At 41.0% G+C, this 22,005-nt stretch overlaps 1 protein-coding gene across 2 annotated transcripts in view; it reads right to left on the minus strand.

Moving 5' to 3' along the window:
- Positions 1-22,005, minus strand: part of apaf1 (apoptotic peptidase activating factor 1) — a 43,480-nt gene that overhangs the window by 18,295 nt on the left and 3,180 nt on the right. The window contains exons 4-26 of one of the 2 annotated variants that reach the window (XM_031313341.2): positions 21,710-21,907; positions 21,312-21,501; positions 20,404-20,516; positions 20,023-20,154; positions 19,490-19,728; positions 19,199-19,366; positions 18,951-19,082; positions 18,442-18,555; positions 16,619-16,803; positions 16,216-16,342; positions 15,584-15,709; positions 15,311-15,451; positions 14,668-14,793; positions 14,431-14,577; positions 12,949-13,077; positions 12,529-12,654; positions 11,594-11,713; positions 11,286-11,411; positions 9,015-9,131; positions 6,153-6,278; positions 3,950-4,081; positions 3,710-3,835; positions 1,596-1,721 (exon numbers count right to left, since the gene is read on the minus strand). In XM_031313341.2, the coding sequence (XP_031169201.1) occupies positions 1,596-1,721; positions 3,710-3,835; positions 3,950-4,081; positions 6,153-6,278; positions 9,015-9,131; positions 11,286-11,411; positions 11,594-11,713; positions 12,529-12,654; positions 12,949-13,077; positions 14,431-14,577; positions 14,668-14,793; positions 15,311-15,451; positions 15,584-15,709; positions 16,216-16,342; positions 16,619-16,803; positions 18,442-18,555; positions 18,951-19,082; positions 19,199-19,366; positions 19,490-19,728; positions 20,023-20,154; positions 20,404-20,516; positions 21,312-21,501; positions 21,710-21,907 (3,266 nt within the window). The remainder of the gene's footprint in view (positions 1-1,595; positions 1,722-3,709; positions 3,836-3,949; positions 4,082-6,152; positions 6,279-9,014; positions 9,132-11,285; positions 11,412-11,593; positions 11,714-12,528; positions 12,655-12,948; positions 13,078-14,430; positions 14,578-14,667; positions 14,794-15,310; positions 15,452-15,583; positions 15,710-16,215; positions 16,343-16,618; positions 16,804-18,441; positions 18,556-18,950; positions 19,083-19,198; positions 19,367-19,489; positions 19,729-20,022; positions 20,155-20,403; positions 20,517-21,311; positions 21,502-21,709; positions 21,908-22,005) is intronic. The other variant, XM_031313342.2, reaches the window with a different exon arrangement.

Here is a 22,005-nt window from a genome sequence, read left to right on the forward strand (position 1 = left end):
CATTACGTAAATGTCACTGATAAACAACAAAGATGTCAGACTCAGCATAACCCCAATTACAAAATAAAAAAAACTGCATGTTTTACAATAATAGTGAGTATTACATTATTTTGGATTTAGCTTGTGTTAATGTGAGCTGTGTTTCCCATTTACATATCTCCATGCCTGTGCTATCATTCAACTGTTAACATTCAACTGGTAAAATAAATAAATGAATTCTTATTACGAGGTTGACTTATTTTCAGCCCCATATTGTGGCCTGTATTGGCAGCTGGAATTTTGATTGATAACGGGATCACAACCTCCATCTCTGTTCAAAGATGGTCTCTGGCATCAGATGTGACCAAAACTCCATGCTGAGGTCACGCGATAACAACTAAATGCCATCTGTTTATGACGGTCATAATATTTGTTTTGTCAAACTTCTGTTTCTAAAGGTCAAGCTCAATAAAAATGGACAATGAAGAGAATTTGCAGTGTGATATACATTGTGAATGTACCCATAACGCACTACATAAATAATCAAATGACGGTTTGTGATCTTCACTAGAGCAGCACATCATGTTGATTGCAGCTGTTATGCAACTGTTCACATGCCATGTCCATTTGACAATGACACATCACACGTACAGCTATATTTAACACTTGGCATGCTTTTGTGCAGAATGACTCACATTTGTTTCCATAGAAACAGGGGTGAGATTTCAGTGTGGTTTATGTAATTGGATCCAATGGATTTGTCCATTGCTGGATAATGGAGCAGTTCAGCTCAAAGGCCACCAGAGGGCATTAACCCCTTGTTGACTGCAGGCTGAACAACGTTTAATCTTCCGCTTCGCAGACAAACTTTTCATTTACTTTGTGTTTGTGTACAAGCACTGCAGGTTCCAAAGCCTTTGGGGATCCAATTCGGCAGCCTGAGTCCTCTCCTTCACCTCCCACTGTCAGACATCTCCTCCTCTTCCTGCTCTCTTTATCCCAACTTCCTCACACAACCTGCACCTCCTCCAACTCCCACTCCCCCATCTGAGAAGAAGCCCTGCCTCCTTCCTTTCATGTCACCCCTTCTCTGCGTGCTGCAGCAATCATGATGCATTAGTAAGCACTTTATCTAAATGAGAGATGAGATGTAATTATAGGGTGATCTCTGGAATAAATGTTGACTGCTGTAATTGTATTTTTTTGTAAGTTGGATTGAAAATTGGATGGTTTCATACTAGTTACATAATGTCATTTGGTGTGTGGACACACTGATATCTTCTTGAGGCAGGAAAGTCAGTGGGAAGTCTGTCCTCACGTCTCATCTGCAGCTTCTGTACTTTCTTCCAAATGATCTCCATTAGTCCCCCCCACTCATCTCTTAAATACCTAATTTTCTACATAACTCCAAAAAATGTTCTGCTTCCCATTTTCTCCACTTCACCTTTTTGCATTTAGGCACTGAGCTGAGGTTGATTTCTGACAATGCAAGAGCAGAACAAGCCTGCTAATGAGCCTGAATCCCTAGATACAGAGTTCAGATACAGCCTTTTTTTAACCTTTGCTACCAATGATATGAAATGCAAAAGTTAAGGTAAATGTTTTTGAACACTCACCCGAATCTCTCCGTTGTCGTCTCCTGTTGCAAGGCATCGGCTGTCCCAGGAGAATCGGCAGCTTCGGACACAGTCTTGGTGGCCGCTCAGGGTGTGGACACACTGCCAGGACTCACATTGCCACAACTAGGAGTGGAAAGTAATGCATCAAGAAGAAGGAAAAGCAGAAATTGGTATATCAATTGTGCATGAAATATAAAAAAATGACAACCAAAAACAGAAATGTACACATCCTGACTTTATTATCTGAAAAAAATCTGCATGTATTGGATACATTCACTTCATCACATAAGTGATGAATAAAACTGAAGTGAGTGACAACCCCTTACTTATTCAAGAGTAACCCACTCGGCTCCCTGTTTCTGTAACACAGGGCATCTAACGTGTGATGTAATGTAGATGAAATGTTATTATATAAAATCATCACAGCAGTGTTTACATGGGAATAATAGGTTACAATAACAATATGTTATTTCATGTATTTTTGTAGCTCAAACCAGTCACCACCTGTTAATAGGTCTTATGAGGACAAACAATGCAGAGCTAATGTTGTTACAGTGCTGCATCAGAATGATGATACTGTTAATGAATGCCCTCTCACTCTGCTGTTTTCTTTCTCTCACTTTGTTTGCATTTTCCGGCTTTACTTTCTGTCTCTCATCCATTGTTCTCTTTATATTCCTTCCTTCTTTGTCTTCCTCTCTCTGTGTTCCTTCCTTACCTCGGTCACATCCTGTGCTGCACAGAAAATAACACAGCCTCATAATTAGACACTTCATTTGGCAGCCGGCTAACTGTGTCTGCACACAAAGTCCCATTCATCTGAAGGTCAGTAGAAAAAGAGGAAAAAGGGAGAGAGGGAGAGAGGGAGAGAGGGAGAGAGAGAGAGAGAGAGAGAGAGAGAGAGAGAGAGAGAGAGAGAGAGAGAGAGAGAGAGAGAGAGAGAGAGAGAGAGAGAGAGAGAGAGGTGGAGGAAAAGGAATGAGCAGAACAGAGAACCCTCCATCTTTTTGTGGTGCTCAACAAATACACTCATGGCTGAGCCTTTTGGTTTGACCTCTAGATAGATGGAGACCGGGACTTTATGTTTGTGTGTGTTTTGAGCCACCAAAGCCCCGGCTCGGTCTGGAGAGCAAGGACTATGTGACTGACTGCTAACCAGGCCCACAACACACACACCTCAATTATCATCTTTGCCAAATCCATAAAACACACATTCTCTCTCACTCTCACATCCATTGACAGAAGCCAGATTGGCTGCCGACCCAGTGGCTGTTCTCTACAGTAAGTGTCGACCAAATTCAAATTCCCGTGTGAAAATCTGTGGCTCTACATCAACTGCTTTAACAAATGCCTGAGAGATTGGCTCTGCATTGTTTCGAATACTGGACATTCGGGAAACAATGTTGTTGTCGTCTGCGGTTGAATATCTGACAGAGAAGTATAAATCTAACGCTGAACCACAGCTGTTTTTATGATCCAAGAAAATGAACGACACTGAGAGGGCAGCAGTGTCCAAGAGTGTACAGTCTCAGTACATTTCAGCATGTACTGTGCTATGGAGTTCCTTTTACTGTGGATGAGGAGTAGGAAAAGCAATGATTTAAGAACTGCTCGGGGAAAGGTTAAAAACACATCTCCAGCCCACTGAGTCAGTCAAAGTCAGGTGAAAGGCAAGCGCAGCAGTGTTGGTGAATGGCAACCTGGCAAAAACTACATCCAGACATGGAGCTGGGTCTGTTGCAGGCCAACCAGCCTGCCAGGCTGTTGGGTCAGCAGGTCCACGAGCTGCAGTCAAACTAAATGATCACTGGACGTGGGTGTAGAAGGACAGACTGACCTGCAGCTAACTCACCAGGCCCGGGGCCATCTGCTGCACGCTAATCTCTAAGGTCCCTCGTCTCCCTACTGGAGAAAGCCTCGGATATCACCCGCAGCAATGTGTCCGTGTGTATAAGCTGTAAGTAATGAGTTCAGAAGGTTTGAGGGAAGACGTTGATGTGTAATAGGTCACGTTGTTACTGGAAGCACAAACAGATATGTCTCATCCCGTGAGTATGCGTATGCGTATGTGTGTGTGTGTGTGTGTGTGTGTGTGTGTGTGTGTGTTGAACCTTAGCAGTCTTGTCAGCAGAGGTGGTGGCGAAGAGGCATCCGTCTGGCGATACATGACAGGACAGGATGGCTCCCCGATGAGCCTGGATGTCCTGTAGCTTCTCTCCACTTTCTATGTCCCACATCTTTAGAGTTAGCAGGAAAAGGAGAGGGATCATTTTATATTTGATGCTACTGTTAACTGTATTGTAAATCTGTGTGTGTGTGTGTGTGTGTGTGTGTGTGTGTGTGTGTTTCACCTTGACAGTGCCATCGAAGGACCAGGACAGCAGTCTTGTGTCAACAGGCAAGGTGGAGAGCAGAGAGAAGCTTCTGACCTGTTCCTTGTGACCCTGAAGTACTTTACACTCTCCAGACTGCCACCTCCACACCTATAGTACATGGGGCAACAGAGAGACAAACAGGGACAAGGAATCTTTTAGCAGCTGATGCTTTTACTTCAGCCAATATGTTACCACCCTTACGGGCTCAGACTTTGAGGCTTGTTTCTGATAAGTCAGGATAAGTGAAATCAGCAAGTGCTTGTGCAAACTGGCCGTGAGTATGTAATTCTCCAGACTTTCTTGGGTCTTTTACCCACAATTCACAGCATTCTCACAGGAGCCTCCCACTCCACGGGCCACCAAAATGCCTCTGTGTAGGTCAAATGTGATCTCTGTCCCTAATACAGGATTTGTGGCCCTTGCACCCTTTTCACTCGAGCACTTACACTGATAACGCATGTGACATCAATTAAATTCTGTGAGGGTGGACATTGGAGCTGAAAAGGTCAAACAGAAAATGTTTCTATAAGTTTGATAAATCTCTTTGTAGGTGAGAGGTATGATGAGTATTGGTTTTACAGCAGTGCTACTGAGGGAAAATTCAGATATTTTTCAACCCCGGTCTTCTCATAATTGTGTGTCCATTCTGACTAGTTTCAAATTTCAACATAGGTCATATTTTTTTTTCAACTTTACAGCCAAGGTCAAAATTGACATATGAAAAAAAAACAGGTTATTTTCCTTTAAATACCAACATGAGGATCCATTTAAATGACAGGACTTAAAAGATGGGGCAAAAAAATCGTCATTAGAAAGATGAATATCGAGTCCTTTTAAAAAATCTGGGAAATAAAAGTAAAGAAAGAAAATGTCACTCCAATAACAGGCTGTTTCTATAGTGGATCCTACCTGGCTATTACAGCCTTGTGCCAATCATTTGATATGGAGCAATGGAGGCTGCAGTGTAGCCTCATGTGCTATGCGTTATCAAAAATATACATGGATGTAATATTTCAGTAATTCTTAGAGCGTAGTAATTCAACTGTAAAACATCGCTAATGTTACAGTGGGTCAGCATATTTTGTACTGATCTTTGTGACAATTTTTAGGTGTTTCCATCTTTCTGATCACATCACTGCTTAGGTATGCTCTGTGTATGCTAATGCATCTGTGGAGTTAAAACTCTGGACTGGCACATCTGTCTGCAGAGTGCTTGTTTATGACATGCAGGTAAATGAGCAGTTCAACTGAGCTCAAAGACGGGGGAAGGACAGACAGAAACATCCTATCAATCATGTTCTTGTGAGCAATGTTGCCCCTTTTCTCCCTCTGAATAGAATCTGCCATTGGCCCAAAGGTTATAATCCATCAGCAGCTAACATCAGTGTCATTAGGTCTCTTTACATTCACTCTGCGTCTGCATTAACATCTATATACACACACTTCCATATTCTAGCAAGCACATGCCAAACAGAATGAATTTGAATAGCTTCTGGATAAGTGGCGGACTGTCCGAGAATAGCGATAGCACAGGCAGCAACCGCATGAATACGGAACAAGGTGCTGTGTTGTCGGAGAGGGAAGGAAGTGCTGCAGTGGACAGGTCTGTCAGCAAAAAGAAAAGATGAAGAAGGAGGAGATGAGAGGGGAGGGGAGGAAAGGAGAAATGAGCAACAGAGCATGAACGGAGGGGGTTGACAGACCGTAACGGCCGATAACACACACACACACATACTCACACACAAACACAGATAGTTGCACATGGTCAACACAAGAGCGGGAGGGAGATAAAGAGCTATCGCGAGCGGCAAAGCCGAATGCAAAGAGAGGGAGAAAAGAAGGAGAGGAGACAAAAGAGGGGGATGAAGAATGGAGAGGTGAAGAGGCAGACAGAGAAGCTGGTAGGGGAAAGTGAAAGCACCATAGAGACCTGAGGATGAGTGATTCAGCAGAGTAGGCAGTTTTACTCAAGTTGAGGAATGGGGATGGGGGAGAAGAATAATCAATAGCGGAGAAGAGAAATGGAAGCAGGCTGGGGGAGGAGGTGAAAGATCATGCCATGAATTAGAAAAAAAAAGATGGTGAGAATGAGGGTGAGGGGGATGAATGGGTGCAAACAGGAAAACCAAGCAGAAAGAGAGGAAGGGAGCAACTGATGGAGGAGAGGTATTTAGTCTACCCTTATGGTGGTGTCCTCGGAGGATGTGATCAGTGTTTGGCCATTGTGGCTGAACCGGCAGTGCAGCACCGTCTTGGTGTGTCCCAGCAGTGTGGCTAGGAGCTTCCCAGAGGGCACCTCCAACACCTTGGAAGGAATAAACAAACATTAGCACCACAAGTATCCAAATAAACAGCAACAAGATTTAGAGTTTACAGCCACGCTAGAGGCTCTGTGAGGCTTTAATAGGCACTATTACACTGAGCTTAATGCGATGCCAGCATGCGAAAATGCCGATATAATGTTTGTCATGTTCACCATCTTAGTTTAGTGTGTTAGCATGCTAACATTCGCTAATTAGCACTAAACACAAAGTACAGCTGAGGCTGAATGGAATGTCATTAGTTTTGTAGGATCATCAAAGTTATTGCAATTCATCCTGAGGGAAACATCGATGTGTGTACCACACTTCATGGCAATACATCAAATTATTTTCAAGATATTTCACACAAGACCAAAAAAGTAAACTTCATCAGTCCTAGAGGAAAAGTCAGGGGATCACTAAAGTCAGTGGGTTTCATCTTTTGGGGACCCTGAATGTCTGTATGGAATTTCATTGCAATCCATCCAATAGTTGTTGTTGTATTTCAGTGTGGATCAAAGTGGCGGACCGAAGTCAGACCAACATTGCCATCCATAGAGCCACAGCTAAAAACTACTGTAAGGCATGGGTATACTTGTGTGCAAGGTTAAGATAGATCTTGGCCAAAAAAATAGGAATACAGTGCATTAAGCTCTAAAAGTCACACAAGGTCCACACCCGGTGTCTAGAATATCTATGCAACCCTCAAATGATAGCCATGTTTGCCAAAATATGCTCAGGGAGGAAAAATGCCCCAGAAAGTTTACGAATCAATCCTGACACAGAGTCACATTTTGGAGGGAGTAAATAAGAGTTAGATAGGTGAAGTGCTGCTGCTGGCTTGACGTTGATAAGCACATCAAAAAGAAAGTAGAGTGGGGGAGAAAGTGTGAGCTTTGAGCGTGACCCTTCAGTCCAGTCAAGAGTGCGGAGGGCTGCCGTGGGTCTGGCTGACAGCCCTGCAGACATTACTGGGGGGGGGTCAGAGAATAAATCAGCTTTGAAGCTCAAAAAGACCCAGCTCGAAGAGGGAAAAAAAAGTCATCATGTGTTCTTACTTAGGATAGCTGCTTCTACATAAAAACCCTTTTACAATTAGCTTTTGAGATGGGAATCTTTCACAGAATATTAAAAGCTGGTTCTAAGTGAGATCTAACATGTTGTGGATGCCCTTTTAAGGTCAACTAGATGGTTGTGACACTACGGCCCAGAGGCTCCAAGAGGTCTTTAATGGGGTTCCAGGGAGTTCTGTAGCAAAATAAGAAAGTGTGTAGTCATGCTAGTGTTGTGATTCTAGGGATTTCCTGTCTCCCAGCTGGTCCAGACTAAAATATCTCGACAACTATTGGATGGATTGCCTTGAAATTTGTTTCTAGGCGTTCATGTTACCCACAGGACGAATTGTCATAACTTTGGTTATCACTTAACTGTTCATCTAATCAGAACTAAATTTGACTTTGTCCAATACTTTGGTTTATCACAAAACAAGTGTGACATTACCATCAACCTGTTAGCATTGTCATCGTGAGCATGTTAGCATGCGGTTGTTTGCATTTAGCGCAAGACAAAGCTGTGTCTAAGTACAACACAGAGCCAGTAGCATGGCTGTTGTGTCTTAGTCTATGTTCACTACTCTCTAACAGCAATTATATATTATATCATTCCTTGGAGGAGAATCATATTAAACACAATCCATGGATAATGCTTATCTGTTTGTGGCTTTCTAGTAGCCTCCGTAAGTTTATTTTACTACTAAAATGTATTTATTCTACTTATTAATGACTAGTACAAAGAAGGCTAATTAAAGTATTATGAGGTGAAACATGGGTATTAGATTACAACTGTAATTATAAAATCTTTTGCAGCACTTATCAAAGCCTTGCATTGTTTTAATTAACTTCCAGATAGATCTATCCAGTGATATGTAAAATACTCAAATTGTCCTTGCTGAGTCTGCAACTTTGAAAACAATCTTAACAATATTTTACGGAAAGTCATACAAAAACAATTCTTTGACTTGATTTAAAAACAGAAATCTCATGTGAAAAAGTACAGCACAACATTACGATCAGTCCAGCACAGCACCTGCAGTTTTAAAAGTATAAAAGAGAGTCCCGTAATGCCTGGGATTTTATTAGCCACTAAAATATTTACATCTCAGAGGAGAGGGTTGAGCAGAACAAGCCTTGGGGCATGCCGACCATGTTTGTCAAGATCCATGTACTGAGACTCAAGTTTCAAAGCCTGGGAGAGAACACTTCCACGAGCTTTAAACATACGGCTCAAGGTTTTCTGGGATGGTGCAGTCAGGAAAATGCCTCAGGGTGTTTGGTAAAAAACAAAAACAAAAATATATATATATATATATATATATAAAAGCAGGCTAATGTAAAGAGGAAAGATGAGGAACAATTGTTTAAAAAAAAAATAATACTACCAAGGGAGTTAACAAGTTGCTGAAGGGTTGCAGAAAACTGATAAAAGTGGGGAAGGAATGAGAGGGTCAGTGTTGAAGCTGGCCCTGCACGATGAGACAGTAACAACAGTAGAATCCTTTCTGTAGTTCATAATCTGCCTCTTTACAGTCATCAGGTGCATTTTGAAAAAATAAAATACAAACATAAAGTGTACTTACTTTATGTAATGTAAACGTGTGTGTGTGTGTGTGTGTGTTATTTTGGGTGATTCTTAAAGGATCTGAGACAAACATACAAACAGATATTACTCTTTCCCTACCATACCTGCACGCTGCCTGTGCATAGCCCTACAGCCAGAATCAACCCCCTGAAAGAGGTCAACAGTCGCTGGATCCTGCAGCCAAGTGTCCTCAGTACCTTTCTAGCTGTTAGCCCTGCTGTCTGGCACAGAACACACACACACACACACACACACACACACACACACACACACACACACACACACACACACACACACACACACACACACACACACACACACACACACACTCACAATTTTTTTAATCATAAAGAAACACACAATTACTTTCTGTCCTTGCATGCACATCTTTCATGGTCAGATATTCTTCACATTAGCAGAACAAAGCTGCTATGTCAAACTGACAATGAAGTCGATGAAAATATATATATATATATATATATATATATATATATATATATATTCACATATATATATATATATTTTTTTTTTTTTTTTTTTTAAACTGGCTGTAAATAACTACACGATGAGGGACAAGTAAATGAATGCCTTCCACTGCAGTGATTATGGGCACCAAAAATACCTCCAGCTAACACCGGGGCCCCCTCTGGTGTTTGCTCAGGGGACTACAAAAGCAAAAGCTGTGTGGACTCCATGACGATTAAAAAACACTTAAAATGTATGTTGATGATGCTAATAAGGTCCTGTTGAGTAGCAAACTGACAGTGGTTACAGGTACCATTACCATGAAATTATAGCGATCCAGCTGTGGATGAACTGCAGTGCCGTTGTGGGTAACAGCAAGGCGATGACAGTGAAAGGAGTAACAAGTTTCCTTGCAATGAGCAACCACTGACAAATATGTCTTCACAAACAAAATGAGATGCTGTACATGGTTAGGATGAATCCTGTTTGATTGTCAGAAGGTAATCTTAACATATCAATAGTTTTTGCGGGAGGAATTTGTGCAACTGCAAGTATCTCAATTTTCTTCAATGCTTTTATTCATTCTCTCTTGGTTTTAAGAACTCAGATTACTAATCATTTGTTCTTCTTTGAGTCCACGTGTCCACTAATCCCTTTCTCTTATACTGTATCTCTGGGGCCAGGAGAAGAGCTGTAATTAAAAGCATTAACCCCCGTATTCATTAAGACTGCAGGATCTTTTAATTAATTAGAGTTGCTCTCTGCTGTAGGACGCTGGCCTAGCCGCTTCAATCAGGGGACTGTGTGCATATGTGTGTGTGTTTTAATATAGGACGGGAACTTTTGGGGATGTCCTTAACAGTTGCAATATGTGCATAACATGCAACAAACACATGCACTTTACGCAAAAAACTCACATGTGCCACAAAGAGACTAGGACCACATTCTCTGCCCGCCAACAACAATTCATCGCCAAGACAAAGAGCGGACGAGCAAAGGGGACAGGCAGAACAAAAGGAGGAAGATACTCAAAACAAAACAAAAATGGGAATAAAATAAAAAGGTGTGTGACAGAGATGGCAAAATATGAAAATAGAGATCAAGAGTGAAGAACGTTGAGTAGGTAAAAGGAAAGGCAGAACGAGGAGTGGAGGGAGAGGGAGAAGAAAGAGGTGTTTTGAGTTGACCTGACGTACAGCTGACAGGACTGATAAAAAGGGTGACAGTGCTAATGTCACATCTTATGACTCAACACAGTCTGAAAAACACCTCCTACAGCTTAATGGCATCTGCACACACACACACACACACACACACACACACACACACACACACACACACACACACACACACACACACACACACACACACACACACACACACACACAGTGCGTCTCACTGTCTTTGTGGGGACCCATCATTGACATAATGCATTCCCTAGCCCCTTACCCTAACCTTAACCATCACAACTAAATGCCTAACCTTAACCCTTACCCTCACTCTAACCATAACCTAATTCTAACCCTAATCCTAAAACCAAGTCTTAACCCTCAAACAGCCCTTTAAACTTGTGGGGTCCAGCATTTTGGCCCCACAAAGCTGTCCGGACCCCACAAGTATACTGTATTCCCGGTTTTTAGACCCCACAAATGTAGTTAAACAAGAACTAGTGGGATATATTAGAGCTATTCTTTTTTGAAGTTGAAAGTGCTGTGTGAAAGATGTGCAAAATGTAGGATTTACAAATAACTTCCAAATTGGGCAAAATAAGCCTATTCGCTTTCTTGCTCAGAGTTAGATGACAAAATCAGAGCTGGAAGGAAATGAAGTTAAGTAAACCCATTTGACTGCTGTGTTACATACACACAAAAACATACAGCATGTACTGTAGGTCTAAATGTGTTTACTACCTGTACAGTGCCATCTTCCTGGCCCAGGGCCACAGCAGAGGGCTGTCTGCACATACACGTACACCGGATCCTGGACGACTTCTCCTCCGACTGGAACAGCACTGATCCTGTCCTGCCATCACGCACCTGACACACACACACATTGTTTTCTATGACAACCTGATAAAGGCACATTATAGTACAGTAATACTTGTAAGCACTCGATCTCAAAGAAAACAAACATTCCAGCTTCACATTCCTGCTTCAACCAGCCCACCGCCTTTTATTCATTAATTCAGTCCCTCTTCTTTATTTTCCCTCCGGCTCACCTGCAGTCTGTTGCAGTTATCTGCAGCTGACACGATGATTTCTTCATCGTAGAAGAGAACGTCTGAGTCTCTTTTTAGGCAGACAGCTGAGGAGGTGTGCACCTTGTTAGTCTCCCATAACTACAAGAAACACAAGACAGGAAACAGGCTTGAGTAGAACATAATGGACATTTTAACTGAAAGAGCTACAGCCAACATTCACTTTTCTCCTAAATTACTTCTTCGTAACCTGTATTTAAGCAGAGGAGTTGAGCTTGGGTGAGAAAACCTCTGCATCATATTAGTTTACATGTCAGCGATGTTGCTTATTAATCTATTGACTGACATCCTTTTGCTGCAAAGATAAACTGAGAATAACCTGTCTGTGGCAATAAATCAGTATCTGTGTCATACATTTTTTTGTTTGGCAACTGAATTTACGTCTGACAGCACAAAAACACACACTGGTAATAGACACCTAAGCCACCCATACTTTCTCCTAAATGAAATGCACTTGTGCTGCATATGACCTACTGTACAATACCGTCACCAAAATAATGATGATAATTTGGGTGAAATAGAGAATTAGGATAGTTTGTCATTTGTCACACAAAATACTATTTATCTGAATAAAAACATGTTTTTACCACCTTGATATAACACAATATCTGTAATTAATAATAATAGTAATCCTTAAAAACCTAAACTACAAATATAGATGTTATGTAATTACTTTGTTTTCAGAAGAAAAATTGTTGCACCAAAAGCTACGACATAATTCCTGCGCTGAAACTTAACAGCTGGCAGAGAGAGGACAGAGTGCAATTAGTCAACTTGTGATGTTCAGTGTTAGCATGGCTTTGATTTCACAAGCGGTAATTAGAGCAACGCTGACAATATCTGTGCAAGCTGTCTAATGCAGACACAGTATAATACATGCACTGAGTCAGTCTTACCCTGACAGTCTGGTCGTCGGAGCAGGAGAGCAGCTGTGAGCCGTCAGGAGAGAACTGGACACGCTGGACCCAGCTCAGGTGCCCGCTGCAGTCAGCCATCTTCTTATTGGCCTCCAAGTCCCACAGCTGGAAGACACACACAGATGGACAACAGTCCACTTATTCACCACTTTAGATACAGTACAGATACTTGGTACAGTAAGTGCAGTAAACAGTTCATACACAAGAAATGCAGAAAATGGATCAGAAAGAGAAATATAAAAACAAACAATAAATATAAAAATAATTTCTACATGTATTCTTTCAACAATATAACATGATAAAATGAAAAATATCCTATAAAACATGATCTACTGATGTTTTGAACATATCGATCATAAAAAGGACACTAAATATATAGTGCGATTGTGTGTATTGTACCTCCACAGCGTAGTTTGAGAATGCGATCGCCAGCAGGTTACTGGTAGAACAGGCGTGACAGTATTGCACCGTGCTCAGACGATTCGTTCTGATCTCCAACAACATGTCCGATGTCTCCACATCAAACACCTGACAAACAGAGACAAAAAGACAACAAATCAGACTGTACTCGGTCTGGGCACAATATGGCTACCCTTTCCACTGCCGGCATATTTAAAAAGCTGCAATCATTTTACAGTTTTAAAAATAATCAACGCATAATGGCATTTTACTTATGCACCCACCAATAATTAGTCCTATGTAGACCAATACTAGATTGTTGAGGCCAATATGAATATTTGAGAGTTTAAAAACTATTTGGATATTATTATTTAAACAAATATAACATAAAACAAACTTGCTCCCTGGCGGACAAACTATGTAACGGCTACAATGTTTTTAAATGTCCTCAAACATATCTTTGGCATTTTTGTACTTCAGTTTATCTACGCTGATACCAGTCTGTGATATACGTTAAAGTCAGCTGATAATATCAAGCATGCCAATGTGAATCTACGTACATAGTATGTATCGTACATACTGAGTGTGTGTATTGAGCTGTACTGTACAATAAAAAGTGTTATGTTGTGCAAACTTGCAACATTAAAGTCTTGCGTTCCCTCTCCTTAAAGTCAAAGGAACGAGCTCAGACTTGTCTGCTGAGTTGTTTTCCCAGAATACAAACAAATGTAGACATAGAGGACACAGACAGACTGATTTTGGAAAGCTCGGCAGGGGAGGGGTTGTTCACATTTACAACCAGGACACACATTCTTTAGACTCTCTGGAAGACAAAGTGACAAACAGCCTCTCTTCGCTGTCTGCTTTAATGAAACGACAAGTAGGACAAAGTGAACCCTGTGGTGTTAGATTTTAATCTGTACAGCTGAGACATGTACGACGAGAGAGAGAAAGATCCACACCCAAACCCTTCACACCTTTTTTATCACACATTCAGTACTTCCTACACATCAACAGCACACTACAGCAAACAGCAGACTGCATCTCCAATCATTAAAATATGAATATACCCTAGGGATGTGCAATTCATCGAAATTGTAATCATAATAACGACGGCTCCTAATGAAAAAAAAAACTATAATAATCTTGAAAATTATAATTATTTTGCACAATACGTTTTGCAAGTAAACTTTTATTTTGTCTTGTGTTCTGAATGACAAATAAATTTTAAATGTATTATGTATATTATGTATTATGGGAAATGTCACAGTTCTAGGTGTTTTCACTATTGATTTGTTTAACTTTTTCACTGTTTTCTAAGTTCAATAATTGCAACATCTTTCCAAAAGTCAATGAGTAATCGTGTTAAACAACTGTGATTTCAATATTGACCAAAATAATTATAATTGTGATTTTTTTTTCCATAATCGAGCAGCTCTAATATACCCTTTCAAACAAATGTTCACATTTCAAAATGCTTACCAGAGCAGCGTTCCTGGCTGCACATATGATGTGTTTGCCGTCAGCAGTCCAGGTGCTGCACTTGACAAGGACCTCTTCATCACTCTCTGCAAACATGTTTCTCACGTTGATTGTTTTCCACTCATTCGCAGACGACATCTGAAATAGCTGCATACATACATACAGATACTTAGTTACTAACCCAATATGCTTAATCATTAGGACAGCTTTACAATTATCTAGTTTTATGGCAATCACCTTGACGGTACCGTCGTTGGAGGAAGTGGACAAATAGGTGTCATCAGGAGAGAAACAGCAGTGGTTGACTGGCTCAAAGTGGCCAAACATGGTGTTCTGGGAGGTTGGCTTGTTGAGGTTCCACAGCTGCAGAAACAGAGAGAAATACAGTGAGAAAGAGATATATAAAGATAGATATGAGAGAGAGAGAGAGAGAGAGAGAGAGAGAGAGAGAGAGAGAGAGAGAGAGAGAGAGAGACGCAGAGAAAGATCAACAGTTGCTTGTTGTAACAAAATGAGTACAGTAACTTACTTTTCTCTCTATTACCTGTACAGTATAAGCTTACTTTTACGATGGCCCCGAGAGTGAAACCAATTACAGAAACGCCATGCAAGAGGAGATAACAACCAAATAGAAAAAAATACAACCAAATACAGAAACGCTGCAAGTAGCACAGATGCTTGCGTTTTCTAAAGTTGAAGTGCGTTGAGCTCACAGGGCCACCGGCATATATATTTTACTCTTTTAGTGTAATGTATGGCAAAAAATACATACTTGGAAAGAAGGTGACACAGCACACAAAGGAGGGAAGGTAATAAGAAAAACAAGCACAAGAAATACTTTAAACGATACACAAGACAGGCAAACAACAAACTCACACACCTTGACATTCAAGAACTTGTCGTTGGAGCAGGTGGCCAGCAGGAGGCGTCGTGTCGTGTTGGTAAACTGACAGTGGTTGACCTGCTCTTCATGCTCCTCCTCAAAGACCCTCAGCAGCATGGATCGCTCCACGTTCCACACCTGCAGTAAGAGACACAGTGTCAAAAATGTTATGATAAAATGACAAACAAAACTTATGCGTTTGGTGTGTATTGAACTTGCCTGTGTGTTGCTGAAATCAAGCTGGTCACAATGGGTGAGCTATCTGCTTACCTTGACTTTCCTGTCACTGGAGCAGGTTGCTAGTAGACGGTCGTCAGGGGAGAAGGCACAGCAGAGCACCTCGTCATCATGGGCCTGGATCTCTGTGAGCTTCTCACCTGAGGTGCTTTTAAACACCTGAGCGGAAAGGTACGATGACAGCAGTAACACAACAATATGTACATTCAGTAAAAGTTTAGTATCACCCATTAGGAACACAAACTCTTTTCCTGTGGAAGCTGTATTACAAAAAATGTTTCTAGAAGTCTATTAAACTGGATCATTTATGAGTGAATGACTTCCTAATGTTCACTGTGTTTGCTATCACTTTTGGACATATCTTCATTGATATGCAGTGAAGCAATTCCCCCTATGGGAATTTTGATGTATATGCCCAGAGTAACAATACTAAAGATAAAATCTGATACCCAAACCTACAGTTACATAATAAATATGGGTATACAAGATACTTGTACACTTTAGGCAGTGTATTTCAAGTGGATGCAGCAGAATTTTCTTTTAATGACATCATCTAGCAATAAAAGTGGATCGCCCTACATATTTCCTAGTATTTGGTCTCCATGGAAACTATTTGCACGCATGCACGCACGCACACACACACAAAAACATGTCTGCTTTGATACCTTTAGTGTCTTGCAGGCTCCACTGGAGGCGATCTTGGCTCCATCGTGGGAGAAGCAGGCGGAGTAGATGGAGCCCTGGTGGGGGTGGATCACCAGACGGGACAGATTCTCTACGCTGCTCTTATTCCTGTGCAAAAAAACCCCACAAATACAGTATCAGTCCAACCTGGGATACACAGCCTATGATCACTATTTTTGTATTGTATTTCTGTACAATTTATAATAAGGCTGATTATAAAGCTAATATACAGGTTATTGTTCAGTTTACTAGAACTATTTTGTACTGGATAAATCAAATCCAAACAGAAGACCAATTGAATGCATTCATCTCCTTAAGTCACTTTGAATAAGATAATCTTGTGCCAGTGCATTACTCCATTTTAGATGCATTGAATTTACATACAGCCAGTCAAAGTAGAGTTTCCCCGTGCTGGCCCGGTCCTGTGCTTGCAGTAGAGCCTGTCTGTAGACCTCGGAGGTATGTGGCTGAGACAGAGCAAGCTGCACCACGTCAGGGAAAGGACGCTGTTCCAGCTGGTGGCCGTTCAGAGAGAGAAACTCCTGGAATTGACTGCGCACTTCACTGTTCTGTGGGGACAGAAAATAAGTCCGCTGCATGTTACACTGACGAGAAACTCTGCACAACTATACTTCACAAAGCACCATAAAGGAAGTTTAATCTTTAAATAATTTCTTGATGTTAACACATTGTTTTGTGTATTGATTACGTTTGTCCCTGTTTACATATCCGTCACCCTAGTCTCACATTGCCAGCCCTATCTCTACAGCGCTGTACCGTCACCCTAACCCCAAGGGGTTTTGGCCTTATACTCTTTTTTTGCTTGTCCTTTTGTCATGCAAGTCATTTACTCAGTGTTGTGTAAACATTGTTTTAGTAAAGTGTTATGTAAATTATGATGAAAATCCTTATTCTAAATCTAGCTTGTGAATATTATCTGTTTCTAAAGATTGTTTTTACATAAATGACTCAGTCTTCTCAGAAATCATCATACATGTCATCCATAAAGCACACTTTTCAGTTATACCGTATTTAATTATACCTGTAACTTGTACAGATAACAAACATTTATTGAAAAATACTGTGAAACTACACATTGGACACAAGATTAAATTGTTACTTTGGCATAAAAATCCTAAATTACTGTTGCCAGTGCCTTTTTACTATGAACGTCCTGGTAAAACAGGTGTGGGAGTTACGCATAATAGCCCAATACTTCCCCACTCGTGTCTGGTAAAACCATTTGCCAATTATCAAATCTGCCCTCTTGCAATTATGAAAATTGGAAAGGGAACGGGGGACAGTAAAAACAAGGTAGGGCAATAAACGTGTGTTTTTAAATGAGATAATCAAAAACAACTGGGGGGAAGACAATAGAGGGACATACATCTATCTATCTATAAATTGCATTAACGTCTGTCTGTCAGTGTGTGTGTGTGTGTGTGTGTGTGTGTGTGTGTGTGTGTGTGTGTGTGTGTGTGTGTCTTTTGCTGCTCTAGCCGCTGGCCACTCCCCCTCTCACACTGCATGCACACTGACTGAGCACTAAACCTGTTTGAGTCGTGACTCACTCGGATCTTTCACCCAACTCTTTAAATTAACTCATGAGTCTCTCATACTACACGAGTTGGTGGTTGATGAACGCAGATATGTGCTGTTTAGCGCTCATAACAGGCCAGGTGGGTAGCGTACTGCCATGAGTCCATGAAGCTAATGTCTGATTACTCCACATTTTCATTGTGATATTTTGTGATTAGCCTACATTCTGAATCTGCAACGTTCTCTGTCAGGTAAATCAGTAAGTTTAGTAGGGTATACAGGGGAGTTGCATTGAAGTGGTTTGGGGTCCTTCTGTAAGTAATTTTGGGGTAGGCTACAATTTGGTTTTCATGAATTCTACAAGCAGCAATACCACAGGCCAAGCAATCGGCCCTTTCCAAACAGGCACATTTTCAACGGGCTCTGTACTAGTTTGATTAAATTCAAGGAGAGGACAAGGGCAAGAAAGACAGATGGACTTCTAAACCTGCATTTTCCCTGAAGATGGACTCATATCTGGGCAAAGTTCATATTTTAATAAAAGGGGAATGGGTGTCACCCTCACCTGCTGTAATTTTCTCTCTTGTGACAGTGGAAAAAATCAACAACACACAAAGTCACCAAATTTGCTTTGTTTCATACATAGTACAGTTATGTTGTCTGCTGACCTCTTTGTCCAGAATGGGTCCATATTCCACATAGTCATTGATGAGGTGAGCTGGGCCCATGATCTGGGCCTTGATGCTAACCCAGTCCAGAGAAAACATGAGGGAGTAGAGCTCCTAGACAGAGAGGGAGTCAGAGAGAGAGATGCTTTAGCAACACTGTTATTGAAACTTTCATGCCAATAAAGTAAAACTGAATTGAATTTACATTGCTATATACCCTTAGAAATACAGGTAAAATGGTACTTATGTGCAGTTAAATGAACTGTGTTCCACTGTTATGCATTAGGTAAAGCTCTATACAGTTCTACAAAAACTTTACAACTCATTTGGTTCATTGTCAAGCTCAATTATCACTAGTTGTTCATTTAAATGACAGAAATGTGGAAAATGATGTTGGAATTTGGAATGTGTGTGTGTGTGTGTGTGTGTGTGTGTGTGTGTGTGTGTGTGTGTGTGTGTGTGTGTGTGTGTGTGTGTGTGTGTGTGTGTGTGGTGTGTGTGTGTGTTACCTGGGAGAGGTTGGCTTTGGCCATGTGGTGGGTCAGGAATCTGATCCAGTAGAGACATTCCTCATCTCCTGAGGTGGGAGGACCATCTCTGTAGTGCTGCTGGTACTGATGCACCACCTTATTGTGGAGGCTCTGAAACACACACACAGACACACACACACACACACACACACACATATATTTGCCCACTTTACAAAAAGATTAAAATCCAAACGTTTGAGCTCTTGTAAGGTTGCATCCAAACTCACCTCGAGCTGGGTGCGATTCTGCTCCACCAGGAAGTCCAGCTGGAGGTCATGGAGGTAGTACAGGTGGGGTTTATTGTTACTGTCCACGAAAAGCAGAGACTTGTTGACAAACTCCTCGAGAATGTCCTCCACGTGCTCCGGCTCCAGGTCCCACAGAACAGACAGCACCTGGAAGAAGGAATAACATTGTAGCCTGTGTGTCCTTGTTTAGAGCAAGATTATCCTGATTATTTGTCCAAATATAATATATAATGTAACATCCAATTCATAGCTCTTGTTGTGTAGCCAAACCTTTGCAGGGACTTTGATGTCCTTCTCTAACACGCTAAGGTCCTTGTAGAGCTCTCGATGTTCGTCAGGCAGGACTTCAATGCTCGCATCCATGGCTTGGTCCAGGGCGTCGTAGTCGTAAGACGATGACTTCCTTATGCGCTTGAACTGCTTCTGCTGCAACTGGTTGAGGTAGTAACGCCAACGGTTGGGTTTCTCTTTGAGAAGAGCCCCGATCAGGGACACCACCAGAGGGGAACCTGAGATGGCGGCACAGAAAAGCAGAAAAATGTGTGTGTTAAAAGGCACAATAACCCCAGAAAACCCAAGACGTGAATCTGCAAGAGGACAACTTACTAATATTTCTAAAGGGTAATTTACATTTGAGCAAATGCAGAATTAAAACAGGTCTTTTTTTCGTGTATAATCCTATGAGAAACATTAAAATATTTTAGATCTTTATGCCAAATTGTATATGTAACAATATCTGTAATTTATATTGGGGAAAAAATAAAGGATTGCATGCATGTATAAAAATGTTTCAGTTTACAGACCTTTGCATTCTTTGACTATGCTGCGAGCTTCCTCAGGAAGTCCGTGGAGTTTAGTGTTAGTGTACAGAGCAAGAATCTCAAGTCCCTTTTTTTCATCCAGACCACTCTCCACTTCCACCTCATATTTGGCACCTACAAAATAAAATAGAAAAAAATAGATCTTCATTGTCATTGTTTCACAACAACGAAACACAGTTTAGCAGCTCTCAATATGACAAGCAGAAATATAAAATTTAAATAGCAAATTCTAATAAAAGCACAGCACATACATTTTTGAAGGCTCGACTGTCTTTTCCAGTGTAAATAAAATAATCACAAAAGGTTTAATTTATTCAAGTTACATGTGTAGTATCCAGAGTAAAGAAAAAATAGGGCACATACCACTAACAGAGTCAGTGAGGCTTCTATTTCTGGTGGTCAAAAGAATCCGACAGTGGATATCAAACGCCTTTAGTACTGTGCTGTCCCAGATATCATCTAGAATCAGCAGAGATCTGAAGCCCAAACAGAAACAGACCAGTAATCAGAGACAAGAAAACTATGAAACATTGTTTACCACAACACCTACAGTGGCCTGTGTTATGGCAGATTACCAAACATAAGAGCTTTTTTTAGAATGTATTTGCACCACATGTAGATATAGTTGAATAAGAACAGGAAGAAAAATGTATCTTCTAGTCTTCTTGCAGTTATTAGAGCCTCAACAATACTGTTTCTATTCCAGTTCAAGTGTCCATCAGTATTTTATCATTTACAGTATATATCCAAATGACATCTACTGGAAAATTTCCCAGAACCACATTTACCGCCACCACTTATATGTGTCTTTGGTTGAATAAATAAATATATACCTATCTTTTAAATCTGAGTAATACCATCCACGTTTTTATCCTTTTCTTATAACGTTTTTATTTTAAGATATTTTATTGCAAAAATTTTGCTTTTTTTTTACTGCTACCAAACATTTCATTTATTTTATTAATTATTATTTTTTTTGTCCGGTTTGTTTTTCTTTTTTAATTTATCTTCTTATTTTGACTAATGCAGAAAACAATGGCAAATGATTTTATATGCTTGTGGATACTTGTCTATATCAAATAATGGCGTGGTATCAAGTAAATGTTGCTGCTAAATGTTCTCCATATTTTACCATTTGTTTTGGATTTGTTGCTTACATTTTTGCTGTGGCTTTAGTCTGTGCTTATAATCAACAAGCCCATTTGCCTTGTGTGTTGCAGTCAAATTTAAACAACAGTAATATCCATCTGTTTATCCAAACATATAGTAACCTTGGATATCTGCGCAGGGTGAGGTAGCGCAGGCGCTCCTTGGCCTCATCCAGAGAGTTGGGGGGCCGGTGGAGGGAGGGGGAATCCAGGCTCTGCTCAAGACGGAAACACAATGACTGGATCTTCACCATTAAGTCTGGTTTGTCCAGCTGGCCAATGGACAGCCAATGGATCCCTCCGGGAAAGCACTCTGCAGATGGAAGAGGAAAAGGGAGGAGAAAGACATGTCAGAGAGGTAAGAGCTAAAAAGCTACAAAAAAACTGACAATCAGGCAAACATGTTTGAGATTGTAACATTATTGAGAATGAAAATCAGACCCGGGATTTGAATGCTTTTTCTTTCTATAGTTTCACTATGTATGCCAATAGTTAGTGTCAGCCAGTCAAAGAGTATTCACCTTCGATGAGTCCATGGTGTCTGACAGCCTCAGCCGCCAGGACGGATTTTCCCGAGCCTGCCATGCCGAAGACAGTGACCCAGCCAGGCTCTTTCTGCAGCCGGTAGAGTTTCTCCCTGACGCAGTTCACAAACTCTGGCCGGCTCACAAACACCACGGGCCTCTGTGGTACGCCACCTTCACTGAGCACTGTCTGGACTGTTAGACAAAAAGGAGAGGAATTGACAGACAAGACCTAAATCAAAAGCATTAGGACAATAAGGGCAGAAACATTCAATAAGTGCTAAGGTTTTCAA

Source organism: Sander lucioperca, chromosome 20 (assembly GCF_008315115.2).
Source record: "Sander lucioperca isolate FBNREF2018 chromosome 20, SLUC_FBN_1.2, whole genome shotgun sequence".
NCBI lineage: Eukaryota > Metazoa > Chordata > Actinopteri > Perciformes > Percidae > Sander > Sander lucioperca.